At 37.3% G+C, this 25,696-nt stretch overlaps 1 protein-coding gene across 1 annotated transcript; it reads left to right on the forward strand.

Annotated features, from left to right (window-relative positions):
- Window positions 1–24,235: 24,235 nt before the first annotated feature.
- LOC128561934 (taste receptor type 2 member 10) lies at window positions 24,236–25,171 on the forward strand. The gene has a single exon (XM_053556591.1). The coding sequence runs from the start codon at window positions 24,236–24,238 to the stop codon at window positions 25,169–25,171; it is 936 nt and encodes a 311-aa protein (XP_053412566.1).
- Window positions 25,172–25,696: the final 525 nt, after the last annotated feature.

The raw sequence follows: 25,696 nt of genomic DNA on the forward strand, positions 1-25,696 counted from the left end.
GAACGCGTGTCAAAGTAATCCATAGGGAAGTAGGATTATTTTCTTATGTTCTCCTTCCCAGATGAGGACATTACAGGAATGGTGGTGAGATTTCTGAGTACTTCTAAATGGTGCTATTGATCTCTGAGCTGAGGAGATAGCACCTGGTGGAAATTTTCATTGTAGATCGAAGATTTTATACTCTAGAAGCACCTGCATGTCTGTCAACTACTAAGGGCTTCCCACAAAAAGGGAAACAAACAGCTGACTGTACAAAGCTGAGACAGTACTATAGATTTTGAGCAGATTTTTGGAAGAGGAGAGAGAAGGGGAGGAGATTTCTCAAACTATACCAGAATCAGGTTAACCAGCAACGTCTCCTAGAAGTATACTGTAAAAATCTTCCTAAGTCATATTAATGACTCTATTAACGATTTATATTTTATTTGATGGGTTCTCTATTATCACCATGATTTGGATGCTTGAACTGGCCAGATGTGTTTATTAAGAATGAACAGGTTGCCTTTTGTGCCTTTCTGATACACATCTGGGTGGTTCTTTTCATGCTTCATTACATTTCAGCATGACAAAATATTTCTGACTCTTTTTGTGCTTTTCTTAATCTGGCCTTGTAGTTACTGTTTCTCCTGGAAGTCCTTTTCTTCTTTTAGCATAGAATAGTACATGTTTACTATCCCTACTTCAAACATCCAAAATCTGCAATGCTGCAAAATGCAACACTTTTTGAGCACCTATATGACACTCAAAGGAAACACTCATTGGAGCATTTCAGATTTTGGATTTTCAGATTAGTGATGCTCCACTGGGTCAGTGTAATGTAAATATTCCAAAATCCAAAAAATTCAAAACACTTCTAGTTCCAAGAATTTCAGAAAAGGGATACTCAACCTGTATTTCAAAACTCATATCTGGTTTTATACACATACACCAGTCTGCACAGGTGTTTTTTTCTCTCTCTCTCTCTTCTCTCCTTCCCTCTCCCATCACTTATATTTATATTTACATATATAATGAATTCATGCTGATATCTCTAATTCCAATTTAGAACTATCTCATGGTTCCCCTTTTGCAGATTCTGTCTCTAACAGTGAAAAACGTGGGTCTCATTTTTTAAAAATTTATTTACTCATTTGTTCAATTCTAAAACAAATTGACAAGAGTTTCAGATTTGTTAACTTATACTACAGGAAGGAAGGAAGGAAGGAAAACAGGGAGGGAGGGGTGAAGGGAAGGAAGGAGAAAAGAAAGAAGGAAAGAAGTTAGGAAAAACAGAAGGAAGACACTCCATTAACTAGAGTTCAGTAGTTTTTAGTTTGTATGTTTCCTATGTGAGGGTACATCATCAAAATACCGTGTTCAAAAGTTACCTTTGTTAGTTATCGTTTCCCTCTTCAGTGTAGTTATATTATTCACTTGAAAAAGTGATGTTTGGGTTGTTTTTTTTTGTGTGTGTGTGTGTGTGTGTTCTCTTTAAGGTTCTCTCCATAGTGCTTATTTTATTTTATGTAAAACTTAACATTATTCCAAAACCATGTAACAGGAATACTAAGAACAGCAGCACCTCTACCCCCCATAACTTCCATACCATCTTAAATCATTCCCTGTGAGACATCAAACTCATTCTCTTCTGGTTTATCCCTTCTCTGTTTATTTTTTGGCTAAAAAAGGACAAATATATGCATATTTTAAAAATTTATATTTCTACCCAAAAGATAGCTTGCACTTTGCTTTTTTCATTTCACAATATCTGAGAAATCACTCCATCCATTTATAATGTTAGTTTTCATTCCTTTCACAGCTTCACAGTACTCTGTTGTGTGAATGTATCAGAATTAATTCAATGACATTTCTATATCTATTTGTTTGTTTTCAATATTTTGACCAAAGGCTGCCACAAATAACCTTGTGAATATGTATCTTTACATTTTTGAAACTAAAACTTCAAGATGAATTCAAAGAATAAGCACATGTTATTTAAAAAATATTGAAAAGTTCCCCTCCTTAAGTTTGTACGAATTTGCATTCCCACAATGTATAAGAATGCCTCTTTTCCTGCAAGCTTCACCAACACAATATGCTGTCAAGCTTTTTAATTTTTGTTCAAAAATCTGGTAAATGCAAAATGATTTCTAGTGTAATTCTAATCTGTTTTTTCCCTTATTAGAAGTGAAACTGAAGATCTTTTCAGATATTTAAAGGCAATTTACCTAAGTGTATGCTCCTAATTTCACAATGCACCGCTTTGATTTTACTTTAAACCAACCCTTGTTGCATATTTGGAGGGGAATTACCCTAAACTCTAAATGCCAAACATTTGTACATAAAGTGATGCTGGCAGGGAAATTTATACCTCTGGTGACTTCAGAAAAGTATTTCTGTCAATGAGAAGGGTCTTACCTGATTTTTTTGGCTACTGCATCACCTCATTCATAAAGAGAGGCATTTTACATAAACTTTTTACACTTCATTTAAATCTCTACTTGTCTAGAGGGGAGAGTATACAGAGGGCACCATCATTCGCTCCATACAAATATTTGTGCTATCACTTTCATTGGTTGTATCCTTAGGGAACATTCCCCTAAGACTCACAAGTGTAATTTTGTCCCACTTGTTTTTACTAGAGAATAAGAACACAAAAAACACCACTCGCATGTTGCCATTCTGTCTTGTCTTTTGTGTTCATCTGTTGGTCTTCCTCAGGCTTGAATTACTGAATCTAACTACATATAAGAGTAAATCAAATGAGGACTAAGTCGAGGAATCACCATATCAATTGAAAAGTTGTCATACATATTCTAAAACATGGAACTGGAAGAGTCAAAGCCACACAAATCCTAAACCCTTTACATAAATAGAACACAGAGACAACTAAAGATTCAAACTACTTCTCAGTAGAAAACTGTGCACCAAATCCCAACAAAAGCCATGTTTGAGCTTTTGCTGTAAGCCCGTTTGAAGGTTGGTGGTGGTGGCATGAGAAGTTTCTGGCAATTCTGTGCAAAATTTGTAAAAGTGAAGTGAAGGAGGGAGGCGGAGCAAGATGGCAGCCGAGTAACAGCTTCCTTGCATCTGGGCACCGTGAGTCTGGGGAGATAGGACTCCAGGCATCTCTGGCTGGTGGGAACTGCCTAGCATCACTCCTATGAGGATACAGGGAGTCAGCGAGAGACTTCTGGACCCCAAGAGGAGGACTAAAACAGTGGAAAACCGGCAAGTGGTCGCGTGTGTTCAATCCGTCTAAACCCGCCCGCAACTGTAAGTTCAGTAGCAGCGAGACTGCAAACCAGAAAGGCCTTACCTGTGAACTGTTTTGATGTCCTTGGACTTGGCACTGAGTTGAACTGCCCTGGGGAAGGCCTGAGCGGGAGTGTGAAGAACTTTGGCCGTTGTCTAGGGCCCCAGTCTGAGCCGCTGAGCCAGACGGAGCTAATAGTGTTTGGCGGTGGGTCACACGGAACCATTGCCAGTGATCTGCCCCGGCAAGCTCCGCCCTCAGGGTCACAGAGCTAGAAACGGGTGGGAGCTTATAACACAGCAACCAAGTAGCCTAAGGGTGGGGTCTGAGCCGCCTTGCAGCCCTAACCCTCAGGGGCAGAGTGAGACCGGTTTTGGCACACTGGGTAAGTGGATAGCCACTTCAGCAGTGATTCCAGCGAGAAAGCTGGGAAAGCTTCTGCTCAGCAAGTTTACAAGTTCAAAGTGCCTTTTAAGTGGGCTGAAGAGAGATTTAGGGTGTCTACCTGCTGGGGTTTGAGAAATCAGCAGCCTCCAGTCGTATCAGAACTGTGACTAACATCTCATACCCAGAAGACCACGTGTTGCCCAGACAATATTCAATAACATATACAAACTGCTTTGTTTTTGGTTGTGTATTTTTTTCTTTTTTTTTTGTTTGGTTGTTGTTGTTTTTTTTTGTTTGTTTGTTTATTTTGACGTTGTTGATGTTCTTTTGTTTCTTAATTTTAATCTTTTCCATACAGATCCCTTTTTCTTTCTCAATTTTTCTAGTTTAATTATAATTTCCCATTGCTGCCTTTTTAAATAACTACAACTTCATTTTTGCTAGTGTTTCTACCCCTATCATTTGTTTTTTCACCCAATTGTATCCCCGTAAAGTTTTCTGTTTTCTTGTTTTGGTTTGATTTATAGCATTTTTGTCTTTCCTCTCTACTTGGTGGAGGTGGGGTACTGTGTCTGATCAGGTTAGCAAAGAGCTGCTGACCTCAAGGGAACCACCCAACTGGGCACCCCCAGAAGGTGGGGTTATTTAAGGTTGTGTCAAAGTACCCTACTGTACACCTATATTGCCCTGTCTCCCTCTTTCTGTACCTCTCTTCTTTTTGTCAATATTCCTTATCCCCACCCCCTCTCCTTTCTCTATCTTTCTTTTTTTTCCTTATCACTTGGTCCTCCTTTCTTTCATCCCTTTTTTGCTCCTCAACCTTCTCACCCTTCTGGTCCTGTAACCCTTAGTCCACAGGCACAAGAACTTAAAGAGCAAGAGGAAGTGAAAGGAAAAGTAGGGCAAGGAAACAGATAAAAGAAATCACTCATAAGGAAGAATCAGCAGAAAACTCCAGGCAACATGAAGAACCAGTCCAGAACAACCCCGCCAAGGGACCATGAGGTAGCTACTGCAGAGGATTCCACCTATACACAAATGTTAGGAATGACAGAAAGGGAATTTAGAATACACATGTTGAAAACAATGAAAGAAATGATGGAAACAATGAAGGAAACTGCTAATAAAGTGGAAAATGACCAAAAGGAAATCCAAAAACAGAATCAAATCAGAGATGAAGAATATGAAGAATATAAAAAGGATATAGCAGAGCTGAAGGAAATGAAACAGTCAATCAGGGAACTTAAAGATGCAAGGGAAAGTATCAGCAACAGGTTAGACCATGCAGAAGAAAGAATTTCAGAGGTAGAAGACAAAGTTTTTGAGATAACTCAGATAGTAAAAGAGGCAGAAAAGAAGCGAGAGAAAGCAGAACGTTCACTGTCAGAATTATGGGACTTTATGAAGCGTTCCAACATACGAGTTATAGGAATTCCAGAAGGGGAAGAAGAATGCCCCAGAGGAATGGAAGCCATACTAGAGAATATTATAAAAGAAAATTTCCCAAACATCACCAAAGATTCTGACACACTGCTTTCAGAGGGCTATCGGACACCAGGTCGCTTCAACTCTAACCGAGATTCTCCAAGACACATTGTGATGAACCTGTCCAAAGTCAAGACAAAAGAAAAGATTCTGCAAGCTGCCAGGAGTAAGCGCCAGTTGACCTACAGGGGCAAATCCATCAGAGTGACCGCAGACTTCTCTAATGAAACTTTCCAAGCAAGAAGGCAATGGTCATCTACCTTTAATCTACTTAAACAGAACAATTTCCAGCCCAGAATTCTGTACCCTGCTAAGTTAAGCCTCAAAATTGACGGAGAAATCAAATCATTTACGGATATACAAACATTGAGGAAATTAGCCACAACAAGACCGGCTCTACAGGAAATACTTCAACTTGTTCTGCACACTGACCACCACAGTGGATCAGCAGCAAAGTAAGAACTCAGAAATCAAAGGACAGAACCTAACCTCCACACTGATGCAAAAGATAAAACTAAGCAATGGACTCTCACCAAATAAGACGAATAGAATACTACCACACTTATCAATTATCTCCATAAATGTTAATGGCTTGAATTCCCCACTGAAGAGACATAGATTGGCTGACTGGATTAAAAAACACAAGCCATCCATTTGCTATCTGCAAGAAACACACCTGGCTTCAAAAGACAAATTAAAGCTCCGAGTCAAGGGTTGGAAGACAATTTTTCAGGCAAATGGAATTCAGAAGAAAAGAGGAGTTGCAATCTTATTTTCAGATACATGTGGATTTAAAGCAACTAAAGTCAAAAAAAAGACAAAGATGGTCACTTTATATTGGTCAAGGGAAAACTACAACAAGAAGATATTTCAATTCTAAATATTTATGCACCCAATTTAAATGCTCCCAGATTCTTGAAGCAGACCTTACTCAGTCTGAGCAATATGATATCTGATAATACCATCATAACAGGGGACTTTAACACTCCTCTTACAAAGCTGGACAGATCCTCTAAACAGAAATTAAACAAAGATATAAGAGATTTAAATGAGACCCTAGAACAACTATGCTTGATAGACGCATATAGAACATTCCACCCAAAAGATAAAGAATATACATTCTTCTCATCACCCCATGGAACATTCTCCAAAATTGATCATAAAACAAATATCAACAGAATCAAAGGAATGGAAATTTTACCTTGTATCTTCTCAGACCATAAGGCACTAAAGGTGGAACTCAACTCTAACAAAAATGCTCGACCACACCCAAAGGCATGAAAATTAAACAACCTTCTGTTGAATAACAGATGGGTGCAGGAAGAAATAAAACAGGAAATCATTAACTTCCTTGAGCATAACAACAATGAAGACACAAGCTACCAAAACCTGTGGGATACTGCAAAAGCAGTTTTGAGAGGAAAATTCATCTCTTTAGATGCCTACATTCGAAAAACAGAGAGAGAGCACATCAACAATCTCACAAGAGATCTTATGGAATTGGAAAAAGAAGAACAATCTAAGCCTAAACTCAGTAGAAGAAAAGAAATATCCAAAATCAAATCAGAGATCAATGAAATTGAAAACAAAAGAATCATTCAGAAAATTAATGAAACAAGGAGTTGGGTTTTTGAAAAAATAAATAAAATAGATAAACCATTGGCCAAACTAACTAGAAATATAAAAGTAAAATCTCTAGTAACCTCAATCAGAAATGATAAAGGGGAAATAACAACTGATCCCACAGAGATACAAGAGATCATCTCTGAATACTACCAGAAACTCTATGCCCAGAAATTTGACAATGTGAAGGAAATGGATCAATATTTGGAATCACACCCTCTCCCTAGACTCAGCCAGGAAGAAATAGAGCTCCTGAACAGACCAATTTCAAGCACTGAGATCAAAGAAACAATAAAAAAGCTTCCAACTAAAAAATGCCCTGGTCCAGATGGCTTCACTCCAGAATTCTATCAAACCTTCAAGGAAGAGCTTATTTCAGTACTGCAGAAATTATTCCAAAAAACTGAGGAAGAAGGAATCTTCCCCAACACATTCTATGAAGCAAACATCACCCTGATACCAAAGCCAGGAAAAGACCCAAACAAAAAGGAGAATTTCAAACCAATCTCACTCATGAATATAGATGGAAAAATTCTCAACAAAATCCTAGCCAATAGATTACACTTTATCATCAAAAAAGTCATTCATCATGATCAAGTAGGCTTCATCCCAGGGATGCAAGGCTGGTTTAACATATGCAAGTCCATAAACGTTATCCACCATATTAACAGAGGCAAAAATAAAGATCACATGATCCTCTCAATAGATGCAGAAAAAGCATTTGATAAAATCCAGCATCCTTTGCTAATTAGAACACTGAAGAGTATAGGCATAGGTGGCACATTTCTAAAACTGACTGAAGCTATCTATGACAAACCCACAGCCAATATTTTACTGAATGGAGTAAGACTGAAAGCTTTTCCTCTTAGAACTGGAACCAGACAAGGTTGTCCTCTGTCACCTTTACTATTCAACATAGTGCTGGAAGTTCTAGCCAATACAATTAGGCAAGACAAGGAAATAAAGGGAATCCAAATGGGAGCAGAGGAGGTCAAACTCTCCCTCTTTGCTGACGACATGATCTTATACTTAGAGAACCCCAAAGACTCAACCACAAGACTCCTAGAAGTCATCAAAAAATACAGTAATGTTTCAGGATATAAAATCAATGTCCACAAGTCAGTAGCCTTTGTGTACACCAATAACAGTCAAGATGAGAAGCTAATTAAGGACACAACTCCCTTCACCATAGTTTCAAAGAAAATGAAATACCGAGGAATATACCTAACGAAGGAGGTAAAGGACCTCTATAAAGAAAACTATGAACTCCTCAGAAAGGAAATAGCAGAGGATATTAACAAATGGAAGAACATACCATGCTCATGGATGGGAAGAATCAACATTGTTAAAATGTCTATACTTCCCAAAGCAATCTACCTATTCAATGCCATTCCTATCAAAGTACCTACATCGTACTTTCAAGATTTGGAAAAAATGATTCTGTGTTTTGCATGGAACCATAAAAAACCCCGTATAGCTAAGGCAGTTCTTAGTAACAAAAATAAAGCTGGGGGCATCAGCATACCAGATTTTAGTCTGTAGTACAAAGCCATAGTGGTCAAGACAGCATGGTACTGGCACAAAAACAGAGACATAGACACTTGGAATCGAATTGAAAACTAAGAAATGAAACTAACATCTTACAACCACCTAATCTTTGATAAACCAAACAAGAACTTACCTTGGGGGAAAGACTCCCTATTCAATAAATGGTGTTGGGAGAACTGGATGTCTACATGTAAAAGACTGAAACTGGACCCACACCTTTCCCCACTCACAAAAATTGATTCAAGATGGATAAAGGGCTTAAATTTAAGGCATGAAACAATAAAAATCCTCAAAGAAAGCATAGGAAAAACACTGGAAGATATTGGCCTGGGGGAAGACTTCATGAAGAAGACTGCCATGGCGATGGCAACAACAACAAAAATAAACAAATGGGACTTCATTAAACTGAAAAGCTTCTGTACAGCTAAGGAGACAATAACCAAAGCAAAGAGACAACCCACACAATGGGAAAGGATATTTGCATATTTTCAATCAGACAAAAGCTTGATAACCAGGATCTATAGAGAACTCAAATTAATCCACATGAAAAAAGCCAACAATCCCTTATATCAATGGGCAAGAGACATGAATAGAACTTTCTCTAAAGACGACAGACGAATGGCTAACAAACACATGAAAAAATGTTCATCATCTCTATATATTAGAGAAATGCAAATCAAAACATCCCTGAGATGTCATCTAACCCCAGTGAGAATAGCCCACATCACAAAATCTCAAAACTGCAGATGCTGGCGTGGATGTGGAGAGAAGGGAACACTTTTACACTGCTGGTGGGACTGCAAACTAGTACAACCCTTCTGGAAGGAAGTATGGAGAAACCTCAAAGCACTCAAGCTAGACCTCCCATTTGATCCTGCAATCCCATTACTGGGCATCTACCCAGAAGGAAAAAAATCCTTTTATCATAAGGACACTTGTACTAGACTGTTTATTGCAGCTCAATTTACAATCGCCAAAATGTGGAAACAGCCTAAATGCCCACCAACCCAGGAATGGATTAACAAGCTGTGGTATATGTATACCACGGAATACTATTCAGCCATTAAAAAAAATGGAGACTTTACATCCTTCGTATTAACCTGGATGGAAGTGGAAGACATTATTCTTAGTAAAGCATCACAAGAATGGAGAAGCATGAATCCTACGTACTCAATCTTGATATGAGGACAATTAATGACAATTAAGGTTATGGGGGGGGAAGAAGAAAGAGGGATGGAGGGAGGGGGGTGGGGCTTAGTGTGTGTCACACTTTATGGGGGCAAGACACGATTGCAAGAGGGACTTTACCTAACAATTTTAATCAGTGTAACTGGCTTATTTTACCCTCAATGAATCCCCAACAATAAAAAAAAAAAAAAAAAGTGAAGTGAAGGTCGAAGATTTCACTGACATCTCACTAGAAAGAAAAATAAATAAAAAATTATATCCTGAATGTGAAAACACTGCAAAAGATTCCTGGCACATCATAACAAGGACCACATGGAAGGGAATAAAAAATGTTCAGGTTTTGAGATGGTAGTCTCATAGAGATTGCTTTTGGGAGAGAAGAGGGAAACAAAGAAAGGGAGAAGCATCCTAGAGAAGCAGGTAGCAAAACAAAAAAAAAAAAAAAGAAAGAAAGAAAAAGAAAAGAAAGAAGAAGGAGAAATTTAGGATCATGCAAGAGAAAAGAGAAGTTAAAAAAATGAATAATGCACAACTTCTTACCACTGCCAATAAGAAAAGCTTTCATGGATATATTACATAGCAATGCGAATAAATCCCCTGCAGATATAAACAAATAGAGAGAGGATGCTTACAAACTTAATGTTGAATGAAAGAAACTAAATTGATATACTCTGACTTTATGTATATAAATATCAATATCAGGGCAGGGTGGGAGTGTGACTGGAAGAGGCAAGAGGTCAGTTCTGGGGAGTAGATTATGTTCTGTTTCTTGATGTGGTTAGTGATTTTAAGGAAACCAGTAGCTAGTGAAAATTCATCAGGTTCTACATTTATTTGTTACACACTTTTTCTATACATTTTTTCAATAAAAATATTTTAAAATAATAGAACCATCTGTATCAGTTTTCTAGAAAAAGCATAAAAATTATCATAGTTTGGTGGATTAAAATGATAGAAATGTATTCTTTCATGGTTCTGGGGACCTGAAATCTGAAATCATCAGGGCCATACTCCCTCTGAAATCAGCAGGGCCATATTCCCTCTGAAAACTTGAGGGAAAAACCTTTCCATCTTCCTTCAGTGTCTGGTGGCCTAAGGTGTTCCTTGGATAGTAGCGACATAATGCCAATCTCTGCCTGCAACTTTACATGCCTTTTTTCTGCATTTCAAAACTCTCTCCCTCCTGCTTTTTTAAAAATGTCATCAGTCATAGGATTTAGGACCCTCTCCAATTTTAATGATTACATCTTCAAAGCCTCCTTTTCCAAAAAGGACCACATTCCCAGGTACCAGTGTTAACACTCGGACATTATCTCCTTGGACACAATTCAAACAACAACTTCTTCTTACTAGGGGCTGAATCTTCACATGCAGGGAGCGAATGGGGTCTGTATTTTCCTCCTTGAGGCTTTCTCCCTTGTTTTAGTTAATCTCATCTACTTAGGTGGGGCTTGAGAGAGCTATCAGCTTGCAATGTAAATAAGACCAGGATAGGATGTAGAATAAAGGAAAAGTCTGTGGAGAGACAAACACTACCTTCCTTATGCTCTTTCGTTGTGTTGTAGAGCTGAGATCTTGGTCAACTGAGAATATTGTGGCCAAGGAGTGAGAAGGTGTGTAGTTCAGTTTTAGCCAGGCCTTTCCCTGGACCGGATAACATAGGGGGCCTTAGGCAGTAGTGAAGAATTTAGAAATTCTGAGCTGGGTGTTGATAAACCTTAAAGATCCCGAAGTTAAAGCTGTGGCCAGTTTGGGATCTGAGACATATGTTATCTCAGGAGTCAGAATTTAAGAGGAAAATACATGAAAATTTTAGTTGTCATTTCTTAGTTTGAAGTCCTAGATGAAAAGATACAAAATTTCTCATTTGAGAAAGAAGAAAGCACAAAATAATGTTATAGAATCTTCTCATTTGCATGTTAGCAAATAGGTTTAGCCTCATAAGTGAATCCAGCTTGTGACAATGGCAAAATGATACATTTAGTAATCAAGCTGATACCAGAAATCCTGGGAGGGTTTTTGTGTTTGGAAGTGGCTTAATGAAGCTGCTAGTACTGTTTTCTCACACCAGGGCTAAATATTTTTTGGTTTGAAACAGACTCCAAAATAAAATCCTGAACAAAAGTGCTCTCAACAGTCATGTATCATTTCCCAAAAGTCATTTGGAAACCAATCTATCAGCAGTGACAGAATTTTATTTCTGTAAATATGTCAACTGCATTTGGAAAAGTTTTTATAGTCATTGAGATTTTAGAATTCATAATAGGACATTGTAGTGATGGAGTCCTTGTATTAGTAATCTGTGCTGAATAGGTAACAAACGAAAACATACTGTCGACTTCACACTCCCATGCTCAGCCATCTCTAGAATTGGTATGATGTGCATACTTCTTGAAAATAGCATTAGAAGAGTTTATTGTCCAAAAATATTTGGAAATCATCTAATAAACGTCATTATTGATTTCTTCTGAAGTCTGAACAACTACTTAAGTGTTTGGTGGGATTGCTGGATCAGATATATTTTTAGGTTTTTTATATAATATTTTATATATTTAAGCCTCCATGTTGTTTTCTGTAGAAGTTATACTAATTTTTTACATTTCCACAAATAGTATGTAAGCAGTCCTTTTCTATGTGTTGGCTTAGACAAGAAATTTGTGACTAAGATCTCAAAAGTGGCAAAAAAAATAGACAAATGGCACTTTATTAAATTAAAAACCTCTGCAAAGCAAAAGAAATAATCAACAAAGTAAATAGACAACCTACCAAATTGGAGAAAATTATTTTCAAACTATGTATCTTAAAAAAGCCTAGTATCAGGAATCTACAAAGAACTCAAACAACAAGGGAAAAAAAGCCAATAACTTCACTAAAAAGTAAGCAAATTACAAGAATAGACATTTTTGAAAAGAAGACATCAGATGGGCAACAAATGTGAAAAAGTTCTCAACATCAGTAATCGTCAGATACCATTTCAGACCAGTCAGAGGGGCCATTATTTTAACCCATTCGGATCCTATGACAAGAAAGGGTTTTAAGTTATGCCTACATGGTAAAAATGTAAACAAAAACATACAGATTGAATAGAAAAGGTTAAAAAGCTATACTCATGAAAATTATAACTATCAAGAAATAGGGGAGTCCCCAGGGAGGAGCGAGCGAGAGCCAGTACCCACCACGGGAGGGGTGGTGACAGCGGACAGAGCAACCTTGGGAGGAGAACGGAGCTGCCATAGCTGAATTCCCATCTAAGGTGAGCATGCAAACCAGCAGCTCTGCACAGGGCTCCAGCACCTCCGTCTTGACTTTGCGCCCAGATCTGGGCTTCGTGCACACCAGCCTTGGGGCACTGATGCTGCTGCAGCTGTGGAGAGAGGCCCCTGTCCAGAAGGAGAGTTACAGGACAGAAATTTAGCAAGCAACCTGGTGGATTAGAGCTGCACCAAGAGAGAAGGTTGAAGAATGCACATAAACCCCACTGAGGCAAACTGTGACCCCAAGGATACAAACAAAAAGTACAAAATCCATCACCAAGTGGATAGGAATCCCCTCCCCCATGAGAATGGCTCAGAGTGCCTCACAAACAAATAACCAGAGTTCAAAGGTCCTCCTACTATACTCCATGGGAGAGACCCTCTAAAAACTGGATCTACCTCCCCTGCTAGGGTGCCATGGCATTCTCCTTCCAGGCATAAAACTGTATATATTCTCTACCTGTAATTCTGAGCTTCCCTCCACTCTCATTCTGAGGTCTGGAGGCCTATCCCCCAGGAGTCCAGATTCTTGGATGATTTCTTGAGGGGTGTGGATGGGGCCTGGACTGCAGCTGGTCAGTGCAGATGCTGTGGCACAGGAGTGAGGGGAGGCTGGTCAGCTAAGAGGGAACCACACTTGAGCGGCGGTGCCCTGAGGTGCAGAGCAGCAGCCGTTTTTGGCAACAATAGGGCTCACTCCTAGATATTCTGAAGCCAAACCCCCTGTCTCCCTGGACAACCAGAGGAGGCCAGGCATCATCTCAGGTGGCAACCACCACAGAACAGATCTGGGATGGAAAAGCAGGCCCCGTGAGCAAAGGGTTTGCCTGAGGTGGTACCAGCCTGGGTGGAGCTGGGACTAGAAAACACATGTGCAGTGCCAGGAAATTCCCAGGGCAGGGATGACCCACAGAACCACTTTACTGAGCTCAAGATGCACCCGGCACTCAGGGGATAGTAAGCCTATAGACAAAGAAAGGCAGGAGGCTAGAACTGACAGCTAACCGGCCAGCGGATACAAACCTGCAGGAGCAAAGACAGGGACTGAGGTGCAGGTTCTGGGAACTCAAAACAGCTTCTCTTCTGCAGGGGAATTTAGCAGGGACAGAAACAAATTCCCACAAAGTTGTTCTGATCTGTCAGTAACATCAATCAGGGGCGGGGCTGGAACTGAGTGAACACTCCCGAGCCTCCATCAAGCACCCGAGGTTGTCAGGCCTCACCTCCCCCTGCTGGATAGAGGCAGAGAGCAGTGGTATAGCTGAGCAGATATAGATTTCCTTGTGATTCGGAAAGGTGCAAACCCCTGGAGTATCTGCTAATTGGAGGCAACTAAGTCACAGCCCTGTGGGGTTATCAGTGACTGGGGGTGACAGAGGTGAAAGGTGGGGAAGGAGGCATCAACCTTTCCAGGCTAATCTATTTGCTGGGTGGGTCCTCCTAACTTCACGGAGCACTGGAGCAAGTAATATTTGAGTTGTCAGCATACCCCTGCAATCCAGTTGCCAGCGACCTTTTAAACTCTCCCACCTGAGACAGGTGCTGAGAGACAATTAATTTGGACCTTTTGAACTGAGCCAATTACCCGAGGACTATCCAAGTGGTGCCCTGGGTGTGTGGTTGTACGAAGGTCTGATTTTCCTTTTCCAGTTGTTGCCTGTGGGGGGCAAGGTGACTTAATTGCTGGTATTTCTCCACAGCTGAGACTTCAACCCAGAGTAACTGTTTCACTAGAGTAGGACAGAGACAAGCTGAAAACAAGACAGAACCACTTAGCCCCACCACAACAAACAGGTCCCCAGTTTCTCAGGCCATAGCACTGTACTTGTCCTCAACAAAGCTCCAGGGAAAAGGTCAAATGGGGTAAAATAATCATGGGGCAATATCAGCAGAAAAACTCTGGTAACATGAATAACCAGAATAGATCAACCCCACCAAGGAAAGATACGGCAATTGTAACTGAAGATCCCATTCATAAACAGCTGGATGAGATATTAGAAATCAAATTCAGAATTTGAATTGCAAACAAGATTAATAGAGTGGAGGAAAAATTGGAATTAGAAATTTGAGGAGCAATTCAAAAGTTGGAATTAGAAATTCGAGGAGAAATTCAAAAGTTGTCTCAAGAATTTAACGAATTTAAAGACAAAACCACCAAAGATTTTGATGCACTGAAGCAAGAATTTGCAGACCTCAAAGATCTGAAAAATACAGTAGAGTCCCTAAGTAACAGAGTGGAGCAAGCAGAAGAAAGGATTTCTGACACTGAATACAAAGCCTTTGAACACTCCAAAACTCTCAATGAGGAAGAGAAATAGGGAGCAAAAACAGATATTCTTTCACAGAGCTCTGGGATAATTCGAAGAGGGCTAATATCCGCCTCCTTGGAATCCCTAAAAGTGATGAACTGGCCTCACAAGGCACAGAGGCCCTTCTCCATGAAATTATGAAAGAGGATTTTCCAGACATGCCAAGAGATTCTGAAATTCAAATAGCAGACAGTTTCAGAACCCCAGCACGACTCAACCTGAATAAGACATCCCCCAGGCATATCATAATTAACTTTACTAAAGTTAATATGAAGGAGAAAATTCTGAAAGCAGCCAGACTTAAGAAATCCATTACCTACAAAGGGAAGAATGTTAGAATGAGTGCAGATCTCTCTGCTGAAACTTTTCAAATCAGAAGAGGGTGGTCATCGACTTTTAATCTCCTAAAACAAAATAACTTTCAACCCTAGATCCTGTATCCAGCTAAACTGAGTTTAATTTATGATGGAGAAATTAAATACTTTAATGACATTCATATGTTGAAGAAATTTGCCATAACCAAACCAGCTCTTCAGGATATTCTCAGACTTATCCTCCATAATGACCAACCCAATCCTCTACCACAAAAGTAAACTCACTCAGAAACTTTTGATCAAACTCCAACTTCCACAGAGATGAAAGGATTAAAAATGTCCACTGGATTTTTGAAAAACTCAATACCCAAAATTTTACCAGACTTATCAATATTCTCCATTAATATGAATGGCTTAAACTGTCCTCTAAGAGGCACAGGTTGGCCAACTGGATACAAAAACTCATGCCAGATATTTGCTGCATACAAGAATCACATCTTACCTTAAAAGATAAATATAGACTCAGGGTGAAAGGATGGTTGTCCATATGTCAGGCAAATGGTAATCAGAAAGAAGCAGGTGTTGCAATTCTATTTGCAGACACAATAGGCTTTAAACCAACAAAAGTAAGGAAGGATAAGAATGGTCACTTCATATTTGTTAAGGGTAATACTCAATATGATGAGATTTCAATTATTCATATTTATGCACCCAACCTGAATGTGCCTCAATTTATAAGAGAAACTCTAACAGACATGAGCAACTTGATTTCCTCCCGATCCATAATAGTCAGAGATTTCAACACATCTTTGGCAGTGTTGGATAAATCCTCCAATAGGAAGCTGAGAAAAAGAAATTATAGATTTAAACCTAACCATCTAACATTTGGATTTAGCAGACATCTACAGAACATTTCATCCCAACAAAACTGAATTACACATACTTCTCATAAACCCACGGAACATACTCCCAAATCAATCACATCTTAGGTGACAAGTCTAACCTCAGTAAATTTAAAGGAATAGAAATTATTCCTTGCATCTTCTCGGACCACCATGGAATAAAGCTGAACTCAGTAACAACAGGAATCTGCATACTCACACAAAAACATGGAAGTTAAATAACCTTATGCTGAATGATAGCTGGGTCAGAGATGAGATTAAGAAGGAAATTGCCAAATTTTTGGAACAAAATGACAATGAAGACACGAATTATCAGAACCTCTGGGATACCACAAAAACAGTCCTATATACCACTGCAAGCCTTCCTCAAGAGAACAGAAAGAGGGGAAGTCAACAACTTAATGGGACATCTCAAGCAACTGGAAAAAGGAGAACATTCCAATCCCAAACCCAGCAGAAGAAAAGAAATAACCAAAATTAGAGCAAAATTAAATGAAATTGAAAACAAAAGCATTATACAACAGATCAATAAATCAAAAAGTTGGTTTTATGAAAAAGTCAATAAAATAGATAAAACTTTGGCTAACCTAACCAGAAAAAAAAGAGTAAAATCTCAAATGTCATCAATCAGAAATGGTAAAGACGAAATAACAATAGACTCCTCGGAAGTTCAAAAAGTCCTTAATGAACATTACAAGATACTTTATTCTCAGAAATATGAAAATCTGAAGGAAATAGACTAATACTTGGAAGCATGCCACCTTTGAAGACTTAGCCAGAATCAAGTGGAAATGATGAACAGGCCTATATCAAGTGCTCAAAAAGCACCAAATATACAAAATCTCCCTAAAAAGAAAAGCCCGGGACCAGATGGCTTCATGTCAGAGTTTTACCAAACCTTTAAAGAGGAACTAGTACCTATATTACTCAACCTGTTCCAAAATATAGAAAAAGAAGGAATAATACCCAACACATTCTATGAAGCAAATATCACCCTGATCCACAAACCAGGAAAAGCCCCAACAAGAAAAGAAAATTATATACCAATATCACTAATGAATACTGATGCAAAAATATTCAACAAGATCCTAACAAACAGAATCCAGCAGCACATCAAGCAAATTATACATCATGACCAACTGCCTTTTATCTCAGGGTCTCAAGGCTGGTTCAATATATGTAAATGTATAAATATAATTCAGCACATAAACAAATTAATGAACAAAGACCATGTAAGTTTCTCAATTGATGCAGCAAAAGCTTTTAATAATATCCAGTATCCCTTCATGATCAGAACACTTAAGAAAATTGGTATAGAAGGGACATTTCTTAAACTGATAGAGGCCATCCACAGCAAACACACAGCCAATATCATATTGAATGGAGTTATATTGAAATCATTTTCACTCAGATCAGGAACCAGACAAGGTTGCCCATTGTCTCCATTGCTCCTTAACATTGTAATGGAAGTCTTGGCCATCACAATTTGGGAAGAAAAGGCGTTGATGGGAATCCCCATAGGGTCAGAAGAGATCAAACGTTGTCTCTTCACAGATGATATGATTGTATATCTGGAAAACACCAGGAATTCTACTACAAAACTCCTAGAAGTGATCAAGGAATACAGCAGCATCTCAGGTTACGAAATCTACACTCTTAAATCTGTAGCTTTTATATATACCAACAATAGTCAAGCTGAAAAAATAGTCAAGGACTCTATTTCATTCACAGTAGTGCCAAAGAAGATGAAACATTTGGAGTTTATCTAACAAAAGATGTGAAAGATCTCTATAAAGAGAACTATGAAACTCTAAGAAAAGAAATAGCTGAAGATATTAACAAATGGAAAAATGTACCATGTGCATGGCTGGGAAGAATCAACATTGCTAAAATGTCCATACTACCCAAAGCAATATACAATTTTAATGCAATCCCTATTAAAGCTCCATTGTCATACTTTAAAGATCTTGAAAAATAATACTTCATTTTATATGGAATAAGAGAAAACCTCGAATAGCCAAGACATTACTCAGAAATAAAAACAAAACAGGAGGAATCATGCTACCAGACCTTAGACTATAGTATAAATCAATAGTGATCAAAACAGCATGGTATTGGCACAAAAAAGAGAGGTAGATGTATGGAACAGAATAGAGAACAAGAGATGAACCCAGCTACTTACCATTATTTGATCTTTGACAAGCCAATTAAAAACATTCAGTGGGGAAAAGATTCCCTATTTAACAAATGGTGCTGGGTGAACTGTCTGGTGACCTGTGGAAGACTGAAACCAGACCCCCACCTTTCACCATTAACTAAGATAGAGTCTCACTGGATTAAAGATTTAAACTTAAGACATGAAACTATAAAAATACTAGAAGAAAGGGCAGGGAAAACTCTTGAAGAAATCGGTCTGGGTGAATATTTTATGATAAGGACCCCCCGGGCAATTGAAGCAGCATCAAAAATACACTACTGGGACCTGATCAAACTAAAAAGCTTCTGCACAGCCAAGAACACAGTAAGTAAAGTAAGCAGACAGCCCTCAGAATGGGAGAAGATATTTGCAGGTTATGTATCCGACAAAGGTTTAATAACAAGAATCCACAGAGAACTCAAACATATTAGCAAGAAAAGAACAAGTGATCCCACCTCAGATGGGCAAGGGACTTGAAGAGAAACTTCTCTGAAGAAGATAGGCACATGGTCTACAGACATATGAAAAAATGCTCATCATCCTTAATCATCAGAGAAATGCAAATCAAAACTACTTTGAGATATTATCTAACTCCAGTAAGATTAGCCCATATCACAAAATCCAAAGACCAGAGATTTTTGGCATGGATGTGGAGAAAAGGGAACACTTCTACACTGCTGGTGGGGATGCAAATTAATACATTCCTTTTGGAAAGATGTTTGAAGAACACTTAGAGATCTAAAAATAGATCTGCCTTCACTGCTATAATTCCTCTACTAGGTATATACCCAGAAGACCAAAAATCACATCATAACAAAGATATTTGTACCAGAATGTTCATTGCATCCCAATTCATTTTTTTTTTGAGTATTTTTTTTTTTTTTTTTTTTTTTTTTTTTTTGGTTTTTGGCCGGAGCTGGGTTTGAACCCACCACCTCCGGCATATGGGACCCGCGCCCTACCCCTTGAGCCACAGGTGCCGCCCGCATCCCAATTCATAATTGCTAAGTCATGGAAGAAGCCCAAGTGCCCATCGACCCACGAATGGATTAATAAATTATGGTATATGTACATCATGGAATATTATGCATCCTTAAAGAAAGATGGAGACTTTACCTCTTTCATGTTTACATGGATGAAGCTGGAACATATTCTTCTTAGCAAAGTATCTCAAGAATAGAAGAAAAAGTATCCTATGTACTCAGCCCTACTATGGAACCAATTTATAGCTTTCGTATGAAAGCTATAACCCAATTATAGCCCAGGAATATTTGGAAAGGGGAAAGGGAGTGGAAGGGAGATGGGCGGATGGGTGGAGGAGGGTAATTTGTGGGACCACACCTATGGTGCATCTTACATGGGTACATGCAAATCTTACTAAATGTAGAATGTAAATGTCTTAACACAAAACTAAGAAAATGCCATGAAGGCTATGTTAACCAGTTTGATGAAAGTATTTCAAATGGTATACAAAACCAGCACATTGTACCCCATGATTGCATTAATGTACCCAGCTATAATTTAATAATAATAATAATAAAGATAGCCACGTGGTTTGTTTCTTCTTTTTCTTTTTCTTTCTTTTTTTCTCTTTTTTTGCATTTTTGCCTGGGGCCAGCACCCTACTCCTTGAGCCACAGGTGCCACTCATGTGGTTTCTTGACTCATTCCTAATCTTGCTCAAATGCCACAGTTCAGTGATGTTTTTCTTTATTCCCTTATTTTATTTCCACTCTATGGCTTTATTTTCCTTCACGGTAATTATCACTTGATTAGCTTATTATTTTTATTATTGTTCATTTATAAGTTACATAAAGGTGAGCCCTCTTTTTTTCTTTTTGTTCACTGCTATCTTCCAAACAGCAACGGAAACTGTGCTTTAAATGAGAAAGAAGAAATCTTTAAATGGTATGCAATTTCTGTTTGGAAATTTTTTGAAAAATCTGTTATGAATATAAACTGTCCAGATTTAAAATATTAGTATTTTTTGGCTAGGTATGTCTATGTGTAAAGCAAAAAAGTTAAAAGAATCATAATGTCAAAGTGAACAATTGAAGAAGTTAAAATTGAATTATGAGTTTACATATTCTTTAAATGTTTATGTTTTATATTTAAGGAATGACTATTTAAGAAATATACGGTTTTGTTGGACCTGAACTGAAGTAACGAGGAGGTGGTGTTGGCTGGGCAAAGTGGCTCATCCTGTAATTGTAGCACTTTGGGAGGCTGAGGCAGGTGGAAAGGTTGAGCTCACCAGTTTGAGAGCAGCCTAAGCAAAAAGTGTGATCCCATCTCTACTAAAAATAGAAAAACTGAGGCCAGAGGATCACTTGAGACCCAGATGGAGGTTGCTGTGAGCTGATTCCATACCACTCTACCCAGTGCAAAAGCTTAAGACTCTGTCTCAAAAAAAAAAAAAGAAAGAAAGAAAAGAAAAAAAGAAAGAAAAAGAGGTGGTATTTTGTGTTAGGGAGAAGAGCAGAGATAATCATTATATGGAAATATACTTAGAAAATAATAGTCAAATAATTCTTCTGTGGGATATAAAATTGGATCATGGTAGACTCTTGATATAAGGAGATAGCATCTAGCATCCAGGGCTTATAAGGTGAACAAGGCAGTACATTCATTCACTTAAAGATGATAAAAATCAAGTCTCTTTCCAACTTATAAATGAACAGAAACTTCTCTGAAGAAGACAAATGAATTGCCAATAGTTATTGCACTGTTCCCTGCTTCTCATCTTCAGCTTACAACTGATGGTCCTCATCTCTTTCTTCTGCTACATAATCTGAGTTGTACTGGTGCTTAACTAGAACTTTTGGTATAGGTGGCTTTTCTGATGGAATGATCTGGCTCTTCATTCCTGAGAGGTCACAGTACCTTCTTACTTGTGCTCTGCTATGTATGTCCATCAAGCAGCAATGCCAAAGAGTTGTATTAACCAGCTTTCTCAAGAAAAAGAAGACATCTATATCTATATTTATACCTCTAGAAAAAGAGAGAAAGGAGAGGGGAGAAAAAGAGAGAGATTTTAAGGAATTTGAGGAGTCTAGCAAATTTGAAATTTGCCAGGTAGGCCAGCCAGCTGGAAATTCTGTCAAATGTTATGTTGTAGTCTTGAGTTAAAAGGCTACACATTCTGGCAAAATTTCTATATTGGGACCTGCAGGCAGAATTTCTTCTTCTTTGAGAAAACTTAGTCCTTGCTTTTAAGCCTTCCACCATATTGTGCCCAACCACATTAAGGAACATACTCTGCTTTCATCTAAATCCATTGATTCAAATGTTAATCATATCTAAAAAATACTTTTATATCCAACATCCTAACAGTCATTTGTCAAAATAATTGGGCACTGTAGCCTAGTTGAGTTAATACATAAAGTTAATCCTTACAGTCTGTTGCTGAGTTGGCACCCATACACATCCCCTTAAATCATTCTTAATCTGCAAATAAAAGCAACAACAGTCATAATTTTGCCTAACATGATATAACTATTCTGAGTACAACTGAAAACACACTAACATTTTCCTAGAAGAGGATAGACTTTGGGTGATGTTCAATCTTCTTCTGAATATCTTGTAACTTAAATTAATACATAAGTTATATGATAAAGTTAATAAAGAGGAAAAATATTTGATATATATAGACAAATATTTATGTATGTACACATATTCGTAACAAAATAATGGGAAAATAATCACAACAATTACAGTTCTTTTTTAATGAAATACTTTCAAAATAATGGTCATTCAAACTGGTGTAAAAATGTTATTCTTTGTAGTTAGAGAAAATACTTAGAAAGTTTTTATCCATTTAATATTTGTGAGACACATACAACCAATTTTTGTAGAAATAATTCATGTATACTGGAAAAGAATACAGATTATTCTATTGTTGGACATATCTAGTTCATTAATTGTGTTTTTTACATTTTTTTCATGTATTCTCTTTTATTGATTATGGTTCTGCTTCCACTATATTATGAGCTATTGAATTATATATTTTACACTCTTTCATTATGATTGCAGTTTTGTTTTATATCTTTCCTTTTAGTTCCATAAATGTTTTCTAGATTATTTTATGGACAAATTTTAAAATTGATGTATCTTCCCAAAATACATTTTTAATTATTATAAAATACACTCTCCTTTTGTTCCATACTACTGGTTTTATCATAAAATCTGTTTTACATGGTATTATTATAATAAAATTATTATAATTAAATTTGGGGGGTAATTTTCCATGGTAAATTTTTTCTATCCTTTGGTTTCAAGCTTTCTACTTTTTATATGCACATTTAAATTATATTTTATATAAGAAGTATCATGTTAGAGTTTTAAAATCTTGGCTGTCAATATTATTCATAGTTTTTTTACTTGAAAGTATTTAGTCCATTTACATTTATATAATTATATTATTCATTCTAGAAATTTTGCCCCCAAATGTTTCCATTTTTTCTGATAGTCTATCATTGCTGTTTTCTGAAATTACATCCTAGTTTTTAAACAGTATGTATGCAGTTAAAACATCTCTATGTATTCTTATCTATTAATTTCAGTATGTGCAATTTATATGGATTCTAAGTTTGCTGCTTGCTTTGTATTTGTTTGTTTTGTTTTATTGACTATAATTCAGAGTCTGTCCTTATGATTGATAATATTTCACAGAGAACTCACTGTGTAATTTCATTTACGGAATCATGCTAGCATAAATGGCAAGAAGCTCTTCAATAAAGCTTATTTATTTTTAAATAAAGATAAACATAGAACTCATCTTAAAGGCTTGAAGCCTTTTTGTGAAATTAAAATGAGGAAATGACCATAACGTTTGTACCTAAGGTACAAACATAGTACCTAACATAGTACTGAAAACATAATAAAGGATCACTGAATGTTACATTTCTCTTTTAATTTTTGGATCAATATATTGATTTACCTGATTATTTCCTGCCTCCTGCATTAGAATGCAAACTCCATAAATTACAGAGATCTGAGAGTTTACCTGTCTCACTAGATTTTTCTCAGTGAGCTGAAGGGAGATTGGTTTATTAAGCATTAAGTAAATACTTATTGAATAAATGAATAAATGGGTGCCATCAGAGTAGAGAACGTTAAAGGAAGAGACTATTCCTACGAGCCTTTCATATTGATAGCAGTCAATATAATCTTCTGCATTCATGGGTGTAATAACTATGCATATAGAAACCACATGAACAATTTTGTAAGATGATACTTTATGCAGATGACCATATCCAGAGTTGAACTTAAATGTTAGTGCAAATTAAACTCAGTGTAAGTTGTCTATACCTGGCTAACATTGTATGTTACTTCAATATGGTACTTTGTATTTATATATCTGAACTCTGATTATAAACGACGTAAGTGAGGATGATTTGATATTGAAAAACATGAAGTCAAATTTCTATTTCTATTGTGTTTTGTATACTGTAGGTAATTGCTAAACATTTGTTCTCTACATTTCAATTTAATAAATGCAAAATATTCCCAGGAGGACAAGTAAAATCTTTGAAACAAATACTTTCATTTGCATCTTAACAAATTGTCGGCAGGCACTCAGCCTGATCACATGTTTTCTAAAGTTGCTAAGTTTTATAGATATAATTGGAGGGGTGTCCATGAAGATATTTCTGATTCCATCACAAGGCATTCCTGGGGCACTTTTAAGCCTTTGTATCACGAAAGAGAAGAAAATCACTCTTCCACTGAACAGCCAATATATGCCTAGTCTGTGACAGGTAATATAAAATAGATGTAAAAGGTTTGACAGATATGCTAAGTGTAGTGGAAGGGATTTTCCTTTTTATTGCAATTATTGAGTTCATTCTGGGAGTTCTAGGGAATGGGTTTATTGCACTTGTGTACTGCAACGACTGTGTCAAGAGTAAGCTCTCTATGCTTGGCCTTATTCTCACTGGCTTTTCAATTTCTAGAATTTGTCTGATATGGATAATAATAATAGATGGATTTATATGTATATTCTCTCCAGGAACACATTACTCTGATAAGCTAATTGAATATAGTGGCTACATTTGGGTACTTGTCAATCAATCAAGTATCTGTTTTGCCACCAGCCTCAACATCTTCTATTTCCTGAAGATAGCAAACTTTTCCCATTACATATTCCTCTGGTTGAAAATGAGAATTAGAAGAATTCTTCCTTTCCTGATGGGATCTTTGCTTATTTCATGGTTAGTTACTATTCCGCAAGTCATGAAGTATTTCAATTTTAATAAAATGAAGAACAGAAACACAACCTGGCAATTCAACATGCATAAAAATGAATTCTTTGTTCAACAGTTTTTGCTAAATATTGGAGTCATCTTCTTCCTTACACTATCCTTAATAACATGTTTCCTGTTAATCCTTTCCCTTTGGAGACACAGTGGGAAGATGCAATTGAATGCCACAGGATTCAGAGACCCCAGCACTGAAGCTCATGTGAAGGCAATGAAAATGCTGATATCTTTCATCATTCTCTTTATCTTGCATTTTATAGGCTGTGCCATAGAAATATCATATTTTACTATGCCGGGAAAAAAAATCATGTTCATTTTTGGAATGACAACCTCAGCCATCTATCCCTGGGCTCACTCATTTATCCTAATTCTAGGAAACAGCAAACTAAAGCAGGCCTCTTTGCAGGTAATGCAGCAGTTAAAGTGTTGGGAGAAGCGGGGAATCTCAGAACCACTTGGAGAAGCTTGAAGAGAAATGGATATTCTAGAATAATTTATTGAAGATATTTTTGAAGATGTTTCACTTGCATCACAGTCTTATGTTGGTTTTTAACTGTGTTATTGAATATCACCTAAATCTTTCATACTTGTTTTGAGCACATCTTAAGGAATCTCATTCCTTGATGAGAGTTTAATCGCACTTACTAGTGTTTTTGTCAGATTTCCTGCCTTGCAATTTCTTCCCACACAGCTCCCCGAGGAAAAATCTCCACTTGAGACTATCCACTGTAAAGATTATGACAGTGAAAATAAGCATGGACAACAAGATGTCTCATTGTGTTTCTCCTGAGTTCCCTAAAGGATCGTCAGCCATTCTCTAAGATCCAAAGATGTACAAATCAGTACAAAGAAAGTTGTCATCAATCTGACATTAGGACATGAAAGCGAGAGATAAACAGGGGTGCTTCATTTAAATGTGCTATTTTAATTCTTTAAACAATTGATTCCTTATCCCTGTTTAAAATCTAACATTCTTTTTTTCCTGGTGTGTATT

This window comes from Nycticebus coucang, chromosome 12 (assembly GCF_027406575.1).
Source record: "Nycticebus coucang isolate mNycCou1 chromosome 12, mNycCou1.pri, whole genome shotgun sequence".
Classification (NCBI taxonomy): Eukaryota; Metazoa; Chordata; class Mammalia; order Primates; family Lorisidae; genus Nycticebus; species Nycticebus coucang.

Excerpts from the sequence above, each read along its gene's own strand:
- LOC128561934 (XM_053556591.1), top strand. The coding sequence starts at position 24,236 with ATGCTAAGTGTAGTGGAAGGGATTTTCCTTTTTATTGCAATTATTGAG.